The sequence below is a fragment of the Cherax quadricarinatus genome, chromosome 62 (assembly GCF_038502225.1).
Source record: "Cherax quadricarinatus isolate ZL_2023a chromosome 62, ASM3850222v1, whole genome shotgun sequence".
NCBI classification, from domain to species: Eukaryota; Metazoa; Arthropoda; class Malacostraca; order Decapoda; family Parastacidae; genus Cherax; species Cherax quadricarinatus.
Window position 1 is genome coordinate 11,259,502 of NC_091353.1, and position 22,155 is coordinate 11,281,656.

At 39.4% G+C, this 22,155-nt stretch overlaps 1 protein-coding gene across 1 annotated transcript in view; it reads left to right on the forward strand.

The window, feature by feature from the left end:
• Positions 1-22,155, forward strand: part of LOC128687111 (cysteine-rich motor neuron 1 protein) — a gene marked incomplete in the record, with an annotated part of 166,032 nt that overhangs the window by 135,196 nt on the left and 8,681 nt on the right. The window contains 4 exon segments of the mRNA XM_070098432.1: positions 3,068-3,314; positions 5,950-6,153; positions 16,703-16,876; positions 18,270-22,150. Coding sequence (XP_069954533.1) covers positions 3,068-3,314; positions 5,950-6,153; positions 16,703-16,876; positions 18,270-18,472 — 828 coding nt within the window.

Below are 22,155 nucleotides of genomic sequence, written 5' to 3' on the forward strand. Positions count from 1 at the left end.
GACAGTACCTGTAGCCCAGGGACCTGACAGTACCTGTAGCCCAGGGACCTGACAGTACCTGTAGCCCAGGGACCTGACAGTACCTGTAGCCCAGGGGCCTCACAGTACCTGTAGCCCTGGGACCTGACAGTATCTGTAGCCCAGGAGCCTCACAGTACCTGTAGCCGAGGGACCTGACAGTACCTGTAGCCGAAGGACCTGACAGTACCTGTAGCCCAGGGACCTGACTACCTGTAGCCCAGGGACCTGACAATACCTGTAGCCCAGGGGCCTGACAGTACCTGTAGCCCAGAGACCTGACAGTACCTGTAGACCAGGGACCTGACAGTACCTGTAGCCCAGGGACCTGACAGTACCTGTAGCCCAGGGGCCTGACAGTTCCTGTAGCCCAGGGACCTGACAGTACCTGTAGCCCAGGGACCTGACAGTACCTGTAGCCCAGGGACCTGACAGTACCTGTAGCCCAGGGACCTGACAGTACCTGTAGCCCATGGATCTGACAGTACCTGTAGCCCAGGGACCTGACAGTACCTGTAGCCCAGAAACCTGACAGTACCTGTAGCCCAGGGGCCTGACAGTACCTGTAGCCCAGGGACATGACAATAGAAATATAAACACAAATGCAGTATAATGTGTTCCTTTATTGACAACGTTTCACCCACACAGTGGGCTTTTTCAAGTCACACACGGATCTATCTGGGGTTGGAAGGTACGAGAGTATTTATAGTCATGTTCAGAATGTTAAGGTCAGGTGGAGAATGCTGCATCTGATGATCTACCGGGTGGGGTTATAGAGTCTTGGGTAGCTTGGCAGGGGTATTGGACAAGTTGTAGACCTTCTGCAGTGTTCTATGTTCTTATGTGGGATAGCGATGAAGAAATTTCTTGGCGAGTGGTTCAGCTATGTTATAGAAGCCATTGTTCTGGTTGAAATTGTTGGTTATAGAGATAAGCGATGATTCCAGGATTCTTCTGTATTGAGTGTTGTCTTCGTTGGCTATAAGTCTTGAGTTTCTGTAGTTAATTAAATGGTTGTGTGAATTGCGATGTTGTACACAGGCATTCCTTGTATCGTCAGTCCTGCTTGCATATTGGTGTTCTGAAATGCGTGTTTGGAGGTCTCTTGATGTTTCGCCCACATATAATTTGTTGCAGTCATTACAAGGGATTATTTATACCCCTGCAGAGGATGGAGGCTTGTCCTGTCTACTACTGGTGATGTCCTTGATGGTCGTGGTTGTGGAGGTAGATACTTGGAATGATGTTTTGGCAAAGATGTTGGAAACATGTTTGGCAATGGAGTTGTTGGGGAGGACTATGTATCTCTTCTCGGCAGTGTCTTCTCTGGGTGTGTTGAAGATGTTTAATGCCCGCCGTCTGCAGTCTCTGATGAAGTGACGAGGATAGTGGAGTTTAGAAAATACTTGTTCAATTACTCCACTATCTAAACTCCACTATCCTCGTCACTTCATCAGAGACTGCAGACGGCGGGCATTAAACATCTTCAACACACCCAGAGAAGACACTGCCGAGAAGAGATACATAGTCCTCCCCAACAACTCCATTGCCAAACATGTTTCCAACATCTTTGCCAAAACCTGACAGTACCTGTAGCCCAGGCCTCACAGTACCTGTAGCCCAGGCCTCACAGTACCTGTAGCCCAGGGGACTACAAAATCTTAAACCATCTCCGCTTGTAGCTATTTGAAGCAAGTGTGCAGAAATTACATCATGCATGTAGGGCAGGTGTTTGAAGACCTGGAAACGACCTCTAGCATTTTTTCACTAGTTACGTTCTTTTGTGTTGCCCCGTGGACAGTTTCCCATTGACACTGCTCCGTCACCATTTACATATCCACTTGGTATTTAAATTTCTCTATGAAAATAGCGAGATGGCGCAAAAAAAGATGGACAGCGGAGAGAAGATGCTTAGCTAAATCATCTGGTTTCCCTTACCCTTAATTCTTCCTGTAATCAGATGTTTAAGGATGGTGTCTTCATACTGGTGAAAACTCTTCATCCAAGGAAATAGAGCTGCCCTCTGTTTCCTTAGGTCAAACTGGATTATGCCCATAAGGCAGTGAATGTTTGACTGCCAGTGATTCGCTGCTTCCTAGCAGATATGATAATAATAATAATAATAATAATAATAATAATAATAATAACAATAACAATAATAATACACCTACCATCCAACTTACTACCTGCTTGACATACAATCATTCGACTTATGACCGTGTTTTGTATACCAAATTTCTGGGAAATAAACAACTGTTTGTGTTGTACACAGTGTTTATCCTAAACCTTACAGTATAAAATACAGTACTAACAGCATAAAAAGTAAAGTATAAAAAATGAAATACCAAAATACAACAATAAAATAAAATCATTACAAAAATGTGATGTTGATATTCAGTAGTAAAGTTCGACTTATGTCCATTTCAACTTACGACCGGTTGGTCGGAACCGAGCTCGGTCGTAAGTTGGATGGTACCTGTATATTTTCCTTTTCCCACTAAACCAGACCAACCAGACTGTGATGGATATGTGGGGCAGTGAGCCACCAGCAGCAGTAGCAGCCTGGTTGACCAGGCAAGCACCAGAGGAGCCTGGCCCATGGCTGGGCTCCAGTAGAGAAACTCTTGCAACTCATCAAAGGTATATCAGTGGCAAAGGTGTGAGTTTACTCAAACTGCAAAATTTTCTCAGTCGAAAGATTTCCTTAGCGGCGATGTCTTCCTTAGCCTATGGCTTACTCCAAGTGTCTAGCATCCCATGGTTCAATCCCCAGTACAGAAGGAAACATTGGGGTGTGTTTTCTTAAGACACCTGCTGTCCCTGTTCACCTAGCAGTACGTAGGTACCTGGGTGTTAGTCGACTGGTGTGGGTGGCATCCTGGGGATAAAATTAACCTAAATTGTGGGAAATGCTCTGCATAACCAGGGACTTTATGTATAGTACATATGTCATTGATATCAGTTATGGTCTATATAAGTTGTATCATGTACTTGTAGAAATATAGATTATGATTATGAAAGTTTTCTTAATTAACTACTGTGTGCACAGGTGGATGAGGTGCGGGGATGCCGTACGTGCAAGTGCCACAAGTGTCCAAGCATCCGGCAGTGCCACTTGCAGTGTCCTGGGGGGCTGGTGCAGGACCACCGTGGCTGTCGCACTTGTCGCTGCCAGAGCCCCAAGCTTGCCGTCTTCACAGCTTCACACGACGAGGACTTCGTGGTCGAGGACGGCATGGGTGCAAGTGGTGATGTGTACGTAACATCTCAGACGGAGCCTCCCTGCAATACCACGCGTGAGTACCTGCCTGGTGTCATAGCCACTTGGCTATGTTCATGTGCAGAAGATTCTGCCATATTCACAGATCAGAAAATAAACACCAAAAAATTTGTAGGTTGATTACAGATGCTCATTACTTTATGATGGTTCGACTTACGATAATATCACCATCATACTGTACAGTAAGACCTCTGTATCCATGGGGAATATGTTACAAGGACCTGCTATGGATACTAAAACTGTGGATAGTAGCAAACTCTATATACAAGTTCTATACAAACCTGTTATAAAGCTTCACTGATAAATTATGCACAATAATTGGATAATTATCACTTTTTCACTGATGGGAAGCACTTCACACCTTCTCTTAGACTTTTTAGAACTTCCATCATCACTATTTTTGTACTTTGAGTCCATTATTAAGCAAAATTAAGGGATATTTTTGGGCCAAGGTAAACCAAGGATATTGGACATGCAGATACGGGGATCCTGCTGTACATTTATTGATAAGATAGACTTGTATTTATCTATCTACTTTTCAATACTGGTATGTATTTAGTAGCAGTAATTATTTGCTTATTTACTCAATGAAAGTAGAAAGAAGAGAGGGAGAATACTTCCCGGTAAAAGTAGGTCTTAGACAGGGATGTGTAATGTCACCATGGTTGTTTAATATATTTATAGATGGGGTTGTAAAAGAAGTAAATGCTAGGGTGTTCGGGAGAGGGGTGGGATTAAATTATGGGGAATCAAATTCAAAATGGGAATTGACACAGTTACTTTTTGCTGATGATACTGTGCTTATGGGAGATTCTAAAGAAAAATTACAAAGGTTAGTGGATGAGTTTGAGAATGTGTGTAAAGGTAGAAAGTTGAAAGTGAACATAGAAAAGAGTAAGGTGATGAGGGCATCAAATGATTTAGATAAAGAAAAATTGGATATCAAATTGGGGAGGAGGAGTATGGAAGAAGTGAATGTTTTCAGATACAGTGGACCCCCGCTTAACGAACTTTTTTCATTCCAGTAGTATGTTCAGGTGCCAGTACTGACCGAATTTTTTCCCATAAGGAATATTGTGAAGTAGATTAGTCCATTTCAGACCCCCAAACATACATGTACAAACGCACTTACATAAATACACTTACATAATTGGTCGCATTTGGAGGTGTTCGTTAAGCGGGGGTCCACTGTACTTGGGAGTTGAAGTGTCGGCGGATGGATTTATGAAGGATGAGGTTAATCATAGAATTGATGAGGGAAAAAAGGTGAGTGGTGCGTTGAGGTATATGTGGAGTCAAAAAACGTTATCTATGGAGGCAAAGAAGGGAATGTATGAAAGTATAGTAGTACCAACACTTTTATATGGATGTGAAGCTTGGGTGGTAAATGCAGCAGCGAGGAGATGGTTGGAGGCAGTGGAGATGTCCTGTCTAAGGGCAATGTGTGGTGTAAATATTATGCAGAAAATTCGGAGTGTGGAAATTAGGAGAAGGTGTGGAGTTAATAAAAGCATTAGCCAGAGGGCAGAAGAGGGGTTGTTGAGGTGGTTTGATCATTTAGAGAGAATGGATCAAAGTAGAATGACATGGAAAGCATATAAATCTATAGGGGAAGGAAGGAGGGGTAGGGGTCGTCCTTGAAAGGGTTGGAAAGAGGGGGTAAAGGAGGTTTTGTGGGCGAGGGCCTTGGACTTCCAGCAAGCGTGCATGAGTGTGTTAGATAGGAGTGAATGGAGACGAATGATACTTGGCACCTGACGATCTGTTGGAGTGTGAGCAGGGTAATATTTAGTGAAGGGATTCAGGGAAACCGATTATTTTCATATAGTCGGACTTGAGTCCTGGAAATGGGAAGCACAATGCCTGCACTTTAAAGGAGGGGTTTGGGATATTAGCAGTTTGGTGGGATATGTTGTGTATCTTTATACGTATATGCTTCTAAACTGTTGTATCCTGAGCACCTCTGCAAAAACAGTGATTATGTGTGAGTGTGATGAAAGTGTTGAATGATGATGAAAGTATTTTCTTTTTGGGGATTTTCTTTCTTTTTTAGGTCACCCTGCCTCGGTGGGAGACAGCCGACTTGTTGAAAAAAAAAAAATATTCATATTCATCCTCAATTACAAATGGATTTGTAATTGAGGATTTATAAGTACTATTTGATGTTTTACAACTGCTGTACATGTGCACAGTGCAGCCATCCTTTGTACTATTGTGCTGTAAGTTGACAGTGAGGTACATAATTTGTAAACTGAGAATGAATTACATAATTTGTAACTTGAGGACTAGGTATGTACATAATTTCTTTATAACTTGAGAACAAGGTACATAATTTCTTTGTAATTTAAGAACAAGTTACGTAATTTCTTTGTAAGTTGAGAGCAATGTACATAATTTCTTTGTAGGTTGAGAGCAAGGTACATAATTACTTTGTAGGTTGAGAACAAGTTACATAATTTCTTTGTAGGTTGAGAACAAGGTACATAATTTCTTTGTAAGTTATAGGCTTACTGTATACTGTAATACAAGTGGTATGATGGATAGCAGTTGGTATACCAGGGGTATACTAGAAGGGTGTTCCGGGGCTCAATGCCCCTGCGGCCTTGTCCATGACCAGGCCAGCATTTCTACATGTCCCAGTGTCATGGCAGGTGTGACTGGGTGTAGCGATGGCCGCAGGACACACCCGGTCGGGGCCAGGTGGGCGCAAGGACTCTGCATATCGTGCGGCTGCATCGCTCCGGGCTACACCCAGTGTAACATAACCCAGTGTCCCCTGCCGCCCTGCACCAGCAGCCAGGATGACTCGGCCATGCTGCGCCGGGCGGCACACCCGTGCTGCCCACCTTGCACAGGTGTTGCAACCTTTGTAGCGTGCAAAATGTTTCTTGCCCATTTGCACTTGTTACTTATATTCCTGTACACTTGTTTTCCTAGACACTTCTTTTTATCTCTTGTAGATTTTCCTGGCTCCTGTACACTTTTCTGGCTCCTGTACACTTTCCTGGCTTCTGTATACTTTCCTGGCTCCTGTACACTTTCCTGGCTCCTGTACACTTTCCTGGCTCTTGTACACTTTTCTGGCTTCTGTACACTTTTCTGGCTCCTGTACACTTTTCTGGCTCCTGTACACTTTTCTGGCTCCTGTACACTTTTCTGGCTCCTGTACACTTTTCTGGCTCCTGTACACTTTTCTGGCTTTTGTACACTTTTCTGGCTTCTGTATACTGTCCTGGCTTCTGTACACTTTCCTGGCTCCTGTATACTTTCCTGGCTTCTGTACACTTTCCTGGCTCTTGTACACTTGCCTGGCTCCTGTACACTTTCCTGGCTCCTGTACACTTTCCTGGCTCTTGTACACTTGCCTGGCTCCTGTACACTTTCCTGGCTCCTGTACACTTTCCTGGCTCTTGTACACTTGCCTGGCTCCTGTATACTGTCCTGGCTCCTGTACACTTTCCTGGCTCTTGTACACTTGCCTGGCTCCTGTACACTTTCCTGGCTCCTGTACACTTTCCTGGCTCTTGTACACTTGCCTGGCTCCTGTACACTTTCCTGGCTCCTGTACACTTTCCTGGTTCCTGTACACTTTCCTGGTTACTGTACACTTGTCTGGCTTCTATACACTTTTCTGGCTCCTGTACACTTTCCTGGCTCCTGTACACTTTGCTTGTCTCCTTTTTTTTCCTAGTTTCTAGTAGTCTTCTATTGCCATGTACTGTACTTATCTCTTCCTTTATGTACTCTTTTTACTCTTCTTTGTTCTCTTAGATACACTGTACTTCATGCTTATTTCTCACTTTGTGTTTGTCTCTGTTTTCTTAAGCTTTCTACTCTATCATTTTCCCAGCTTTGTACTCTGATCTTTTCCAAGCTTTGTACTCTGATCTTTTCCAAGCTTTGTATTCATCTCTATGCAACATACAACACATCTTGTTTGCAGTGTTGAAGGAACTGAAAACTAACCCTTAAAGCATAGATTAATAAGGACCGTGATGGTACAAGTCAACGGGTGCAGAGAAGAACACTGTTGCCGCAGAAACTGTTCATCACTGCTGTAATGTTTCATCCACCTTAATTTAATGGACTTCAGAAACGTGGGACACAGTCTACAGGGCCACAGTAATAATGGCATTTCAAAAATTTGATTTGTTTAACTCTCATTTGAATTGCAATGAAGAATAAAAAGGCACAAGACAGTTAGTCCTTGACTTGCGAACACGTTAAGAACCTTCTGTATTGTGCATATCATTATAGCATTATTGCGTATAATGTCATTATTATATTATACATAATTCAGGAGGTCCCCGACATGTTCGTAAGTTAAGGACTTCCTGTATTGTGACTGAAACAACAACAAAATGTAGTGTACATGTAATAAAATATTGTTAGGTACAAAATAAAGCACAAACATGCAGTGCATCTTGGGAAAACTAGTAACACTTAAAAAAAATTTGCCGGTTCTGTGATTTGTTTGCACTCGTGTAATTATGATTTCCCGAGTCAGCCACAACTAGTTGGTATTGTATTATACACCAGGTCTTCACCACAGAGTCATTTGATTCAGAAACTGTGGATAAAGTGTGCTAATTATAGAATTGTTTATAATCATTACTTCAACAGTGAAACAATCTCATCTCTATCACAGCAGTGCTGTGTGACCCCTTTTAGGTTTAGCAATCAACTTATTATTATTATTTTTTTTCAACAAACTGGTCATCTCCCACGGAGATAGGGTGACTTAAAAGGAAAAACAAAAGTGTGTTGAAAATTCTTAAATTTAGTAATTTTAACAGGAGAAGGGGTTACCAGCCCCTTGCTCCTGCCATTTCAGTCACCTCTTACAACACACATGGCTTATGGAGGAAGAATTCTGTTTCACTTTCCCATGGAGAATTATTATTGCTATTTAACACACTGGCCATCTCCCACAGAGGCAGGGTGACCCATAAAAGAAACACTTTCACCATCATTCATACTACCACTGTCATGTCAGAGGCATGCAGATATGATGTTTTAGATGACTCCAAACAGAAAATATCCCCACCTCTATTAGTCCATTAAATCGAGGGCTTGGTTGATAATGTACAGCCCTGAAAGAAGCATTATAATCGTGATAATGGTTTCGCCACAACTCTCTTAATATTGCATGCTGGAGTGTTATAGTTTGTGCTTGCCTCTAAATGAAGTTTTCTCTCGTCTCTAGGAGTGACAGTATTAATTTAAAACTAACACAGTATGGTGTATATTTATTAGGAGAAAATAGCATTAAACAGTTTAGATCAGAAATTGTGTTGTTTAGTTTCTGTATTGCACTGATGAATTCTCTGGTTGTTGAAACATTCCTATGATAAAGTTACCCAGGTGTTGCACACATGACATTATATCTCCACAATAAAGATACTCAGGTGTTGCACATGACCAGGCGCCGTGGTGGATCAGGGCATGATCAACCAGGCTGTTACTGCTGGTCACACGTAAACCAACTTGCGAACCACAGCCCAGCTGGTCAGATACTGACTTTAGGTATTTTTCCAGCTCTTTTGTAGACTGCCAGGGGTCTTAAAGATAGCCAAGGGTCTTGAAGACAGCCAGAGGTCTATTGGTATTCCTCCTTATGTATACTGGGAGGCAGTTAAACAATCTTGAGTCCCTGACACTTATTGTGTTGTCTCTTAGCATACTCATGGCACCCCTGCTTTTCACTAAGGGGATGTTGCACCACCTGCCAAGTCTTTTGCTTTCATAGGGAGTGATTTTTGTGTGCAGATTTGGAACTAGTCCCTCTAGGACTAGTTCTATGGAGTACAAATCAAGGGACTTCAACTGTTCCCAGTAATTTAGGTGCTTTATTGTACTTATACAGTGGACCCCCGGTTCGCGATGCTATCGGTATCTGATAAATCCGGTATCTGATAAATCCGGTATCCGATGCATTATATCGCAAAAAATTTGCCTCGGTTCCTGTTACAAAACCCGGTATGCGATATGATTCGTACGAGACGTGTCTACATGTGGCCTGAACTGCCCCGTGTGTGCCAGTGTTTACAAGCCAGCCAGTGTGCGCGCATCTAAGGATACATTCAGTACATTCCATATTATCCATATTATCACTGTTTTTGGTGCTTGTTTCTGCAAAATAAGTCACCATGTGCCCCAAGAAAGCTAGTGCCAACCCTGTGGTAAAAAGGGTGAGAATTAGTATGGAAATTAAGAAAGATGTTGAAGGGTTTGGGGCTAACCCTGAGAAGCCTATGCCAGTTGTGGAATCCATTGTGCCTACTTCAAAAATTAAGGAAATGTGTGCACAGTGGGTTGAACTGCAAACCTTTATGGATGAAAATCACCCTAACACAGCTAGACAGAAGTCCAGTGACTCTCAAGCTGGTCCTAGTGGCATTAAAAGAAGAAGGGAAGTAACCCCGGAAAAGGACTTGCTACCTCAAGTCCTAATGGAGGGGGATTCCCCTTCTAAACAATAGGTTCAACACTCTCCCCTCCTCCGATCCCATCAATCATCACCAGATCTTCATTAAAGGTAAGTGTCAATTATTCTATTGTTATTGTTGTTATTGTAATTATTCTATTGCATTAAACTTAATATTTCATGTGGTAAAAGTTTTTTTTTTCATACTTTTGGGTGTCTTGCACGGATTAATTTGATTTCCATTATTTCTTATGGGGAAAATTTATTCGCTTTCCGATAATTTTGGTTTACGATGAGCTCTCAGGAACGGATTACTATCGCGAACCGGGGGTCCACTGTACATGCCGTGAAGGTTCTCTCTATATTCTCAAGGTCTGCAATTTCGCCTGCCTTGAAAGTGGCCATTAGTGTACAGCAGTAGTCCAGTATAAAGAGAACATGCTGTTGGAAGAGAAACATCATGGGCTTGGCATCTCTAGTTTTGAATGTTCTCATTATCCATCCTATCATCTTCCTAGCAGATGTGGTAGATACATTGTTGTGATCTTCGAAAGTGAGATCTTCTTGACATTATCACTCTCAGGTGCATCACATTAGTTTTTTGCTCTGTTGCATTGTTGGAATTTGTTTTATGCTCCATTACAGTTTTTATTTCATCAAGTTTTCCTCAGCAAAGTAGTTGAAATTTGTCTTCATTGAACTTCGTATTGTTTTCTGTGGCCCAATTAAAGATTTGGTTGATGTCTGCTTGGAGATTTACAGTGTCTTAAATGGGTGACACTGTCATTCAAATTCTGGTGTCATCTGCAGAGGTGGACACGGTGCTGTGGTTTACTTCTCTATGTCAGATATAAGGATTAGGAACAAGATGGGAGTGAATACTGTGCCTTGTGGAACAGAGCTTTTCACTATAGCTGGCTCTGACTTCACTGTTTACTATTAGTCTTTGTGTTCTGTTTTTTAGGAAGTTATAGATCCATCTACCCATTTTTCCTCTTATTCTTTTATCACGCATTTTGTGCACTATTACACCATGGTCGCACTTGTCAAAGGCTTTCACAAAATCTATGTATATTATATTTGCATTTTATTTGTCCTCCAGGGCATCCAAGACCTTGTCATTGTGGTCCAGTAGTTGTGAAAGGGAGGAGTGACCTACCCTAAACCAATGCTACCTTGGGTTGTGCAACTGATGGGTATCTAAGTGAGTGAACCCTTTCAAAGATTTTTATTATGTGAGACTCACGAAATCATAATGACACAATTGCAAACAAACCATACCACGGACGAGGATAGAACCCGCGATCAGAGAGTCTCAAAACTCCAGACCGTTGCGTTAGCCACTGGACCAGCTAGCCACAATCATGTCATTACGATTTTGTGAGTCATGTTGACGGCTTTGAGGGGACTTGAGCTAGAGTTCATTGCGGCCACGCTAGCTGGAGATTCGTCTGTAAAAACTTGCATTTGTGGTCACAGTGGTGCCTATGCTAACCTTCCTATGGTGTAGAAATATACCTAGTTGGATGAATCTTATTGTGGCTAGCTGGTCCAGTGGCTAACGCGACGGTCTGGAGTTTTGAGACTCTCTGATCGCAGGTTCTATCCCCGTCCGTGGTATGGTTTATGTGAGACATTAGTGCTATCGGCCTGTAATTCTTTGCAATTGCTGTACTGCCACCTTTGTGGAGTGGGGCTATATCTGCTGTTTTTAGTGAGTTTGGGATGACCCCTGTGTCCATGTTTCTTTTCCATAGAATACTTAAGGCATGTGAAAAGGGTTCGTTGCAGTTTTTGATGAACATGGAGTTCCACAAGTCTGGGCCTTGGGCAGAGTGCATGGGCATATCGTTTATTGCTTTTTCAAGTCTTGTGGTGTTAGGTATGGTAAGATGTGATACAGGGACTCCAGAATCCTCATGTCACCTGAGCCACTGTGTCACTCATTCTGGACTCACTCTCCTTGCAACACAGATACTCGATTTCCAAAGAAATTCATTCACAATCATTATGATGTAATGGAAAGTCCACCAAATGCATGGAATCTCCAGCAGACTTAAGACTAAAACTACAAATGCTTAAAAAAGAAAAAAGTGTACGGCTGGGAAGGTAATACTGCTTGTAAGTAGAGCATGAGGTAATGGAAATATAAAAGTACCCTGTATAAACAGCTATGAATTGTGATAAAATATATAAATACCTTGTATAAGCAACTATCAGTTGTGGTAACAGTATACAAGTGAAGCTACAGTTCTATACACTTAAGCTTTGTTGTATTATTCCATTATATACAAGATAGTAAGAATGATCTGATGGGTAATAATGGTAGAACTACACACAATATGTTAGGCAAAAGGACACATGCAAGTAATGTGACATTTTATTGTGGCAATGTTTTGACCTCCAGGAGCTTTGTAGTGGTTTGATGAAGCTCCAGGAGAGCAAAACATTGCCACAATAAAATGTCGCATTGGTTGCACTGGTGTCCTGTCACCTAATAACAAGCAGAAAGATAGGATTCAAACTGCCATGCAAAATTATTTTGTACTTTTGTTTGTCATATTTATCTACAAAAAAACTAAGGCTTTACTGTGTGTACTCACCTTTATGTGGTTGCAGGGGTCGAGTCATAGCTCCTGGCCCCCTGTGTGCACGTGTATGTATATCCTAAAATGATAACATAAATAGTTACTACAATTTTTAATGTGTGCTTTTTAAAAGCATATAAAAATGTAACCCCCAAAAAATGTATATCATTTATTTTAACTAATATTTAATATATTTAACCCTTTGAGGGTTTCGGACGTACTAGTACGGCTTACGACCCAGGGTTTTTGATGTACTAGTACGCCTAAATTCTAGCGCCCTCAAATCTAGTGGGAGAAAGCTGGTAGGCCTTCATATGAAAGAATGGGTCTATGTGGTCAGTGTGCACAGTCTAAAAAAAATCCTGCAGCACACAGTGCATAATGAGAAAAAAAAAACTTTGACCGTTTTTTTGGAATAAAACAGCGACTTTGCACTGTATTTTTGTATGGTATTTATTGTTGTATTCTAGTTTTCTTGGTCTCATTTTATAGAATGGAAGACATATTACAGAAATTGAGATGATTTTGACTGGTTTTACAATGAAAGATACCTTGAAATTGAGCTCAAAGTAGCAGAAATGTTAGATTTTTACCAAATTTCAAAAGTAAACAAATCGTGCCAATGGTCCAATACACGTCAACTGGTGAGTCTAATATTCTTTCACAAGTGCGCCAATAATATTTATACAATTTTTTACACTAATGCAGTAGTCTGCATAACAGTAAATCTTATATTTTTTGTGAGAATAAAAATTCAAAGTGGAAAGCAAAAGAATATAAGAGGGGCCTTGAGACGTGACTAATGACCAGAGGAAGTGTCATTTTAGTGCCAGGAATGTCTTTCTTGTTTATTCTGGACCCTATTTGGAAATTGGCATCTTTTGAAATTTGTATGAAATTGGCAAAATTGCTAAATTTTGACCACTGTACTGGATAGTTGCATTTCATAAATGGGTGGTTTCTTGCACCCATTCGATAGAAAAAATGGAGTTCTAGCGAAATATTCATGTTTTCTGTCGACTAGTACAGTGCAATTCGCCGAAAATGGGGTTCAAAGTGGGCAAAATCGCCGATGCGTAAATATCCCCGAGACCGCTAACTTCGCGAGAGCATAATTCCGTAAGTTTTCCATCAAATTTCAAACTTTTGGTGTCCTTATGATCGGGAAAAGATTCTCTATCTTTTCATTAGAGAATTTTTTTTTTTTTTTTTAAATTTGGCCGACCCTGAGAACGAGTTTCGGAGAGGGCCTGTCGACCCTCAAAGGGTTAAAATGACCTCATATATATATATATATATATTCTTTTATATATATATATATATATATATATCTTCTTTCTTTCAACACACCGGCCGTATCCCACCGAGGCAGGGTGGCCCAAAAGGAAAAACGAAAGTTTCTCCTTTTGCATTTAGTAATATATACAGGAGAAGAGGTTACTAGCCTCTTGCTCCCGGCATTTTAGTCGCCTCTTACAACACGCATGGCTTACGGAGGAAGAATTCTGTTCCACTTCCCCATGGAGGTAAGAGGAAATAAACAAGAACAAGAACTAGAAAGAAAATAGAAGAAAACCCAAAGGGGTGTGTATATATATGCTTGTACATGTATGTGTAGTGTGACCTAAGTGTAAGTAGAAGTAGCAAGACATACCTGAAATCTTGCATGTGTATGAGACAGAAAAAAAAAAGACACTAGCAATCCTACCATCGTGTAAAACAGTTACAGGCTTCAGTTTTACATTCACTTGGCAGGACGGTAGTACCTCCCTGGGCGGTTGCTGTCTACCAACCTACTACCTAGGATATATATATATATATATATATATATATATACAGGAAGGCCCCACTTATACGGCGGGTTAGGTTCCAGGCTAGCGCCGTAAAGCGGAAATCGCCATAAAGTGGAACACCCTTTTTTTCCACTTATAAATGCATACAAACACTAGATAACAAGTTTACACTAACATATATTAAGTTAGCAATAGAACCAGGCATCAAAAAACAATAAAAAGGTACAATACACACATAGTGCACTCATTACTTACCTTAAAATATTTATAGTCTTAATCTAGGGTGAGACAAGTAGTATTTATTGTAAGAAATCAAGTGTGGTATGTATTGTAATAGGCAGGCTATTTCACCAGGCCACCCCACCCACACATACTATTCTATGATATTTAAGCATCCCAGAGCGATAAAATGTATATACAGTTCACTCATTACTTACCTTAAAATATTTGTAGTCTTAATGTAGGGTCAGGAGTAAGTAAATGAGATAAAACGAATAAATGAGAGAGAGAAAGAATGAGTACATGAGAGGTGACAGGCCAGGCACAGAGTAAACAAACCAGGCTCCCACATCTTATATTTATGTTTATTTATTCTATTGTGGGGTGTATTTATCATCTTTTTATGTTATGTATCGTGTTTATTATATAATTTTGAAAAAAATATCATGGCTGGATTAATGAAAATGTGTATATTACCGTAATATACGACATTTAATGAGACTCCGTGACTATTGTTATTATGGCGTCACTTGTGGAAGTCGTCTGCTACCAGAGATCACATTTATGTTTATTTATTCTACTGTGGGGTGTATTTATCTTATTTATATGTTATGTATAGTGTTTATTATATAATTTTGAAAAAAATATCATGGCTGGATTAATGAAAATGTGTATATTACCGTAATATACGACATTTAATGAGACTCAGTATTGTTATTATCACCACTTGTGGAAGTCGTCTGCTACACAGCTCACATTTATGTTTATTTATTCTACTGTGGGGTGTATTTATCTTATTTATATGTTATGCATCGTGTTTATTATATAATTTTGAAAAAAATATCATGGATGGATTAATGAAAATGTGTATATTAACGTAATATACGACATTTAAATGACTTGATGTATGTAAGTTTATTTAGGTACAGGTATACATAAGTATAATTATCAGAGTATATATAAAATATGAAATAACTTTTAAAAACTTTTGAAATTTTGGAGTTTCCAGACAAAATGGAGAGACTTAGTGCTTACTGAGCTCATGGAGAATGTAAACAAACAGGGTGGGGCACGGTGACCGTATTAGAAAGTCAGGTGGGGGGAGCCGTATAGTGAGTTTTGGTCATAATTTGAAATGTCCGTATTAGCAGAACGCCGTAAAGCGGAACGCCGTAAAGCGGGGCCCTCCTGTATATATATTCTTCTTTCAACAAACTGGCCGTATCCCACCGAGGCAGGGTGGCCCAAAAAGAAAAACAAAAGTTTCTCTTTTTAAATTTAGTAATTTATACGGGAGAAGGGCTTACTAGCCCCTTGCTCCCAGTATTTTAGTCGCCTCTTACAACACGCATGGCTTACGGAGGAAGAATTCTGTTCCACTTCCCCATGGAGATAAGAGGAAATAAACAAGAACAAGAACTAGAAAGAAAATAGAAGAAAACCCAAAGGGGTGTGTATATATATGCTTGTACATGTATGTGTAGTGTGACCTAAGTGTAAGTAGAAGTAGCAAGACATACCTGAAATCTTGCATGTGTATGAGACAGAAAAAAAGACACCAGCAATCCTACCATCATGTAAAACAATTACAGGCTTCTGTTTTACACTCACTTGGCAGGACGGTAGTACCTCCCTGGGCAGTTGCTGTCTACCAACCTACTACCTAGGAAAAATAAAAACATATATTTACATTTGGGGCGCTAGCGATAAGAATGCTTATATACGTTTGGACCGTTTACGGGTTAAATATATTAAATATATATATTAAATATATAAATATATATATATATATATATAATATATATATATTAATATATATATATAAATATATATATATATATATATATATATATATATATATATATATATATATATATATATATATATATATTTTTAGCTAAAATTCTGATTGATATATATATATATATATATATCAATCAGAATTTTAGCTAAAAAATTGTTTTTATTTTTTTTTTTTTTTTTTTTTTTTTTTTTTTCATATTTAAACTACCAGTTATGTATCAAGATGTCTGGTTATATTCATCAGAGTTTCTTCGAAATGTTGCCAAGATAAAGTATGCATGGTGAGGGTAATTGCGGAGACGTTGCAAATTTTGTTGCCACGATTTAGTGGGGAAAAAGATGTGAATTAGAATGGTGTTTTATGAGGACAATATTTGGCTTTTTTGTAGATCTTTATCGAGTCGTGACTTGATAGAGCTCTGCACAGAGTGAAACATGACTTGATAAAGCTCTTCACAGAGTGAAACACTGTCCTGGTGAAAGCAGTGTTCTACAATGTTAATTGTTTCTTTACTGCTGTCAGTAGTATGTCATTGGTATCCAGACCACAACTTACGCTACATCCATTCCTCAGACTTGGCGACCGACGGCCGATCCAGCCACAATGAGGAGCCAAGCATATCCTGGGAGCCTCTCGACCACCTCCCGGCCACACACTACCACTCAGACACGACTCCTGACGACCTCACCTATCGCCGAGCGTCCAGTGAAGGTGCAAGCGACGGCACAACAAAGAGCGCAGTGCAGAGTAAGTCCGTACTGTACAGTAAGTCCTTGACTTACAAACACATTGGGGACCAGAATTGTGTGTAATATTCATAATACAGGAAGTATTGTGTATAATAATATAATGATATTATATTATTATACACAATACTTGTGTATAATAAAATTATAAACAGTAATGATGTACAAAATACAGAAGATTCTCAACATGTTTATAAGTCTAGGACTTTTTCTAATTTACATTTTTTAACTTTTTTTTTTCCTTCTACCTGTTAGGCAAAAGAACACAAATGCAATTAACTAAACATTATGATTAACAATGCTTTTATTGCTAAACATAACGAGGGAAAATTTCTGGGTCTGCACCTTTGTAGCAACCTGAAATTCAACACCCACATCCAACACATAACCAAAACAGGTATCCAAAACGGTTGGCATCCTCTCAAACATATGTTATTACGTATGTACCACAAACAGCACTACTTACACTGTACTATTCACTAATCTACCCCTACTTCACCTATGCTATTTGTGCCTGGGGATCCACAACAGCAAATCACCTCAAGCCAATAATAACTCAGCAGAAAGCCACAGTATGAATGATCACTCAGTCCACTGCTAGACAACACATCCCACTGCTCTTCAGAGACCTAAACCTACTCAATATACAAAACTTTCACTCTTACTGTTATGCCTCTTACATATACAGAACAATAAATTCTAATATTAATCCCGACTTGAAGCACTTTCTTGATAGTTGTAACAGGACCGTTAGACATAATCCTTGATACAAAAATCTCTACGACAGACTCCCTGTCCAGCTAAATATCTAAAATTCAACATACATTAAAGGGCCCAAAATCTGGAACTCTGCTGGAAATCTCCAGAGCCTCACTATCTGCCATCATCTTAAAAACTACCATTAAAAAACATCTTTCCCTAACATATCCCAACATCACCTAAATATGTGAAAACTATATATCCAAATTCTGATTGCCACAAACATATGGAAAAGAGTACATTCTTATTTGCAATATCTGTAATCCTCCCAAACATTAAAACATTGACATTGTCCACATTATGTTAATATGCTAGAATCCTCGTTACCTATAATCATAACCAAACTTGTAATTCTTAAAACAATTAAACTTGATAAAAGCCATATAGAATGTACTAGTAGAATATTCAATTATCTTGTCTTCATTTTAACTCCTAAATTTATATTTACAACCTAGCTACCTAAGAGACTATATATAAAAACACTCCATTAGTCATTGCCTTATTAATCTTCAGTTAGTCTTAAGGCTGCCCAAAATGCTCTGCATAATAAGGGGCTTCATGCATGCATACCTAAATGTCACTCACCTCTGGACAAACATTGTATTTTGGTGAAATAAAGAATCTAATCTCATCAGCATTGCCAGTGGAGTGGACACAGCTGTGCCTCATCATCATACCTCTGGTGCTGGTCTTCCTGCTGGTGGCGGCTCTCATCCTACACTACTGGCGCAGGTACCACAGGGACAAGTACGACATCAATGCCTACAGACCTGCCGAGACTGAGAAACTCCGACCCGTGAAGACGGCCGATGACCAGTGCCACGTGAGGGAAGTGTGACCTGAATGAGGAGAGGAAACAGAGAGATTCAGGCAAACTGAGATGAGGCAGTATGGCGAATAAACCAAGACAAGAGACAGTATGGTGAATAAACCAAGACATGAGACAGTATGGCAAATAAACCAAGATGAGGCAGTATGGTGAATAAACTGAGATAAGGCAGTACGGTGAATAAAACAAGACATGAGGCAGTATGGTAAACAAGTGGAAATTCTGTGAAAAATAACACAGAAAAAACATGATGCCATGGATCTGAATGAACAGTTGAGTCACTGAGATGTCTTCATGTACATGAATTTGCAAAGAAATGTGAATATTCTCCAATAAGATTTTATTTATTTACAGAGGCAAAAAAATGCATATAACACTTATGGAATTTATTTAATTAAATAAGATATTTAAGTGTAAGTAACAAGTAAGTATGTAGTAGTAGTAGTAGTTTTAATAATACAATATTTAGTAGAAATGTGTGTTTAAAAAATGTATCGAATATGATTAATGGAGACTGACAAATGTCATGTGTGAAAGTAGCATTAATGCCAGTTATTGTGAGTAAATGTTTATGTATAAAAGTGACACAGGCATAAAAGTTATGTTTAAATGTATAAAATAGTATTATATATGATTATAGATACCATTTTGTATTATACATAACTGTATCAAATATGTATTTAGTAATAATATGAATTTCAAGGTAATATATTCTGAGGTTTTTTATTTTTAAGTAGATTTCTTTGAGAAGACAATGATGGGAGTTTACCAAGATGGAATGTTGAAGAACATCTTGTGTATCATATTGTGAATGATTTGACAGCCAATATTATGAGTGATATATACAGGCGCTCCTCACTTAACAACCAAGTTCCGTTCCGTACTTCGTCCATTCTTTCCTTATCTTCTTCCTCTTCCAAGTGATGCTGTGCTTCCAACTATATTAAATCTTAGTTAGTTAGCTCTCCTTTTACATATTCCACAGATTCTTCAATATCTTCCACTTCAACTAACTGATCGGAGTGCTGGTCGTAAGTCCGTGAGGTTGTTAACCAGGTAGGTTGTTTAGTGAAGAGTGTCTGTATATTCAGAGGGCATATAGCAGTTAAACTTAAACAGTGTGTCAATATAAGACGAGTTTTAGGGTCAGTCTCCTGGTTTACGGAGGCATGGGCTGAAGCGATCTTAGCTCTGTATTTACTGTCTTGCTCGGTAGCCTTGTCACGACTTGAGAATTTATAGCACGATTGCAGACAAACCAGGGAACAGGTTGGGATTGAACCCATGGACTTGTACAATCCCTGCCTGGTCCGTCTTTTTGTTTTAGACCTGTCACTTTTGTAACAATCATCAAAATTTCATATCTTTAGATTTTTTGAGTCAATTTTGAAAACTCTGCCACTGTGGTCATAACAAGTTTTGATAGCTTTAGCTTGCAAAGATATATTAATTACACCTGTGAGTGGCCAAAATGAGTATATAACATGTGGAATATACTGACAGAAAACTTGTGCTCAAGTAACTTTGAAAACTTTTAGGCTTCAAGTTCTGACACTTGAAAATTTATTTTTCAGTAATTCTTAATCTTAGATTTTTACTTATTTGAATAATCATCAGTAAAAGTACAAATCCTAGATAATCAGTCAGAATTTATTCCTTGTTGTTATATTGTCCAAGGTCTCACCATTACACCTCCTGCTAGCTGTTTTGACCTATGGAATACAAAATTTACATCCCTGAGTAGCTCATTTTGACCTATGATATACAAAATTGACATCCCTGGCCCTATTAATACTATCAGTGACATCACTCTTCAATGCCTGTGTGACCTCAGTATTTAGAAATCAAAACCTCATTCTCAGTGACCTCAGCTTGGTTTTGGAAGTGCCAAGCAGTGCATCAGGTCAGCTTCAGAAGATCATTGTGTTTACTGTCAATACATACTTGGTTGTGGAAGCCCATTATTTTGTTTAGAAACAGCTATTGTATCTAGTCACCGTGTCCCGCTAGCTATGTTAAGCACAAACGTGTATATCTGCTTGTGAAAAGATAAGTTATATATTTTTGTCTCTGGCATTTATACTTGCAATTAATCTGTCTGTATGTGTGCATGCACAAGTGTATGTATGAATGAATTCATGTGTGTGCAGGTGCAAACTTGAGTCCTGGAGGTGGGAAGTGCAGTGCCTGTGTTCTAAAAGGAGAGGTGGGTATATTTGCTGTTTAGAAGGGCATGTAAATTGCTGTATCTGTGCACCTCTGGCAAGACAGCAATTGTGTGAATGATGGTGGAAGTGTTTCTTCCTTTTTGGGTCACCCTGCCTCAGTGGGAGATGGCCAGCATCTTAAAAAAATATATACACACATCTTTCTTTTTCTCATACATCTTTCTCTCTTTCAACACACCGGCCATATCCCACCAAGGCGGGGTGGCCCAAAAGGTAAAAAAAAAAATTTCTCCTTTTACATTTAGTAATATATAGAGGAGAAGGGGTTACTAGCCCCTTGCTCCTGGCATTTTAGTTGCCTCTTACAACACGCATGGCTTACGGAGGAAGAATTCTGTTTTTCTCATACATATACAAAAAAAAAAAATATGAAAATCGCCAATCTCCTGTTCCGTAAATTTTTAAAAAAGGGCAGCTTGGTCGTGAAAACATTTGTGTGTACAGATATAGGTACACATAAGTACGGTTACATAAATTATCATACACAGCAGTATATGTGTAGATTACAAAGGATAACCCAACAAAGTCAGACAAAGTGACTTCTTTCCATCGGGGTCCTGTATGTCTGGAAAGGAAATGTGGCTTATTTTTACCTGTTGGGTGGTGGTAACAGCAACAGCAGCAGGCTAGTGGTTGTATTTGATACTGGCACACATGTTTATACAAAGTCATATCTGCCATTAACAACACACACTTGGGTGTCAACAAGCGATAGCAACCACTGGCACAACTTATTAAGGAAATGTGGCGTATTATTAGTGATGTTTGTAAGTGACGCTTGTAGAGAGTTGTATGAAGCACTTCCACCAGGGCTCCCAGGAGCCTCACCACCATATATTAAACTACTGGATAGTATAAGAACATGAGAACAAAGGAGTACTGCAGCAGGCCTACTGTTCCATAGTAACACACAAATAACCCACACAGAGGAGAAACAAACTATGACAATGTTTCGATCTAACTTGGACTATTAATTAGTAACACCAACACACGAAGGTAAGGGAGCCAGTATACAAGAATAGGCACGTCCTCCTTAAACCGAATCCTTCTCAATCATGTACTTTTTCAAACCTATTTTTAAAGCTACCTAAGCTTTTAGCTTTGTAAATACATTGAGAAAGGTTGGATCTGATAAGTGCCTACCCAGCATAGGCCAGTAGGCAGTGACAACTACAATGCATAGATGAAATAACCATTGTTTTTGAAGAGTTGAGAAATTAAAATAACTTTGGCTGTTTTAAAGTTGTCAGGAATATAATCATATTTTCATACCAGAAGTTACAATATTACAGGTAGTGCAGTTTCTAACATCATAAGTGTGCACAGTATGGGAGTTCACCTTAGATACTGTATGTATGTAATCACATGTGTGTGATTGCAGGGTTCGAGTCACAACGCCTGGCCCCGCCTGTGTGTGTGTGTAAGAGAGTGAGTGAGTTGTGTGAGTGTGTGAGATTGAGTCTG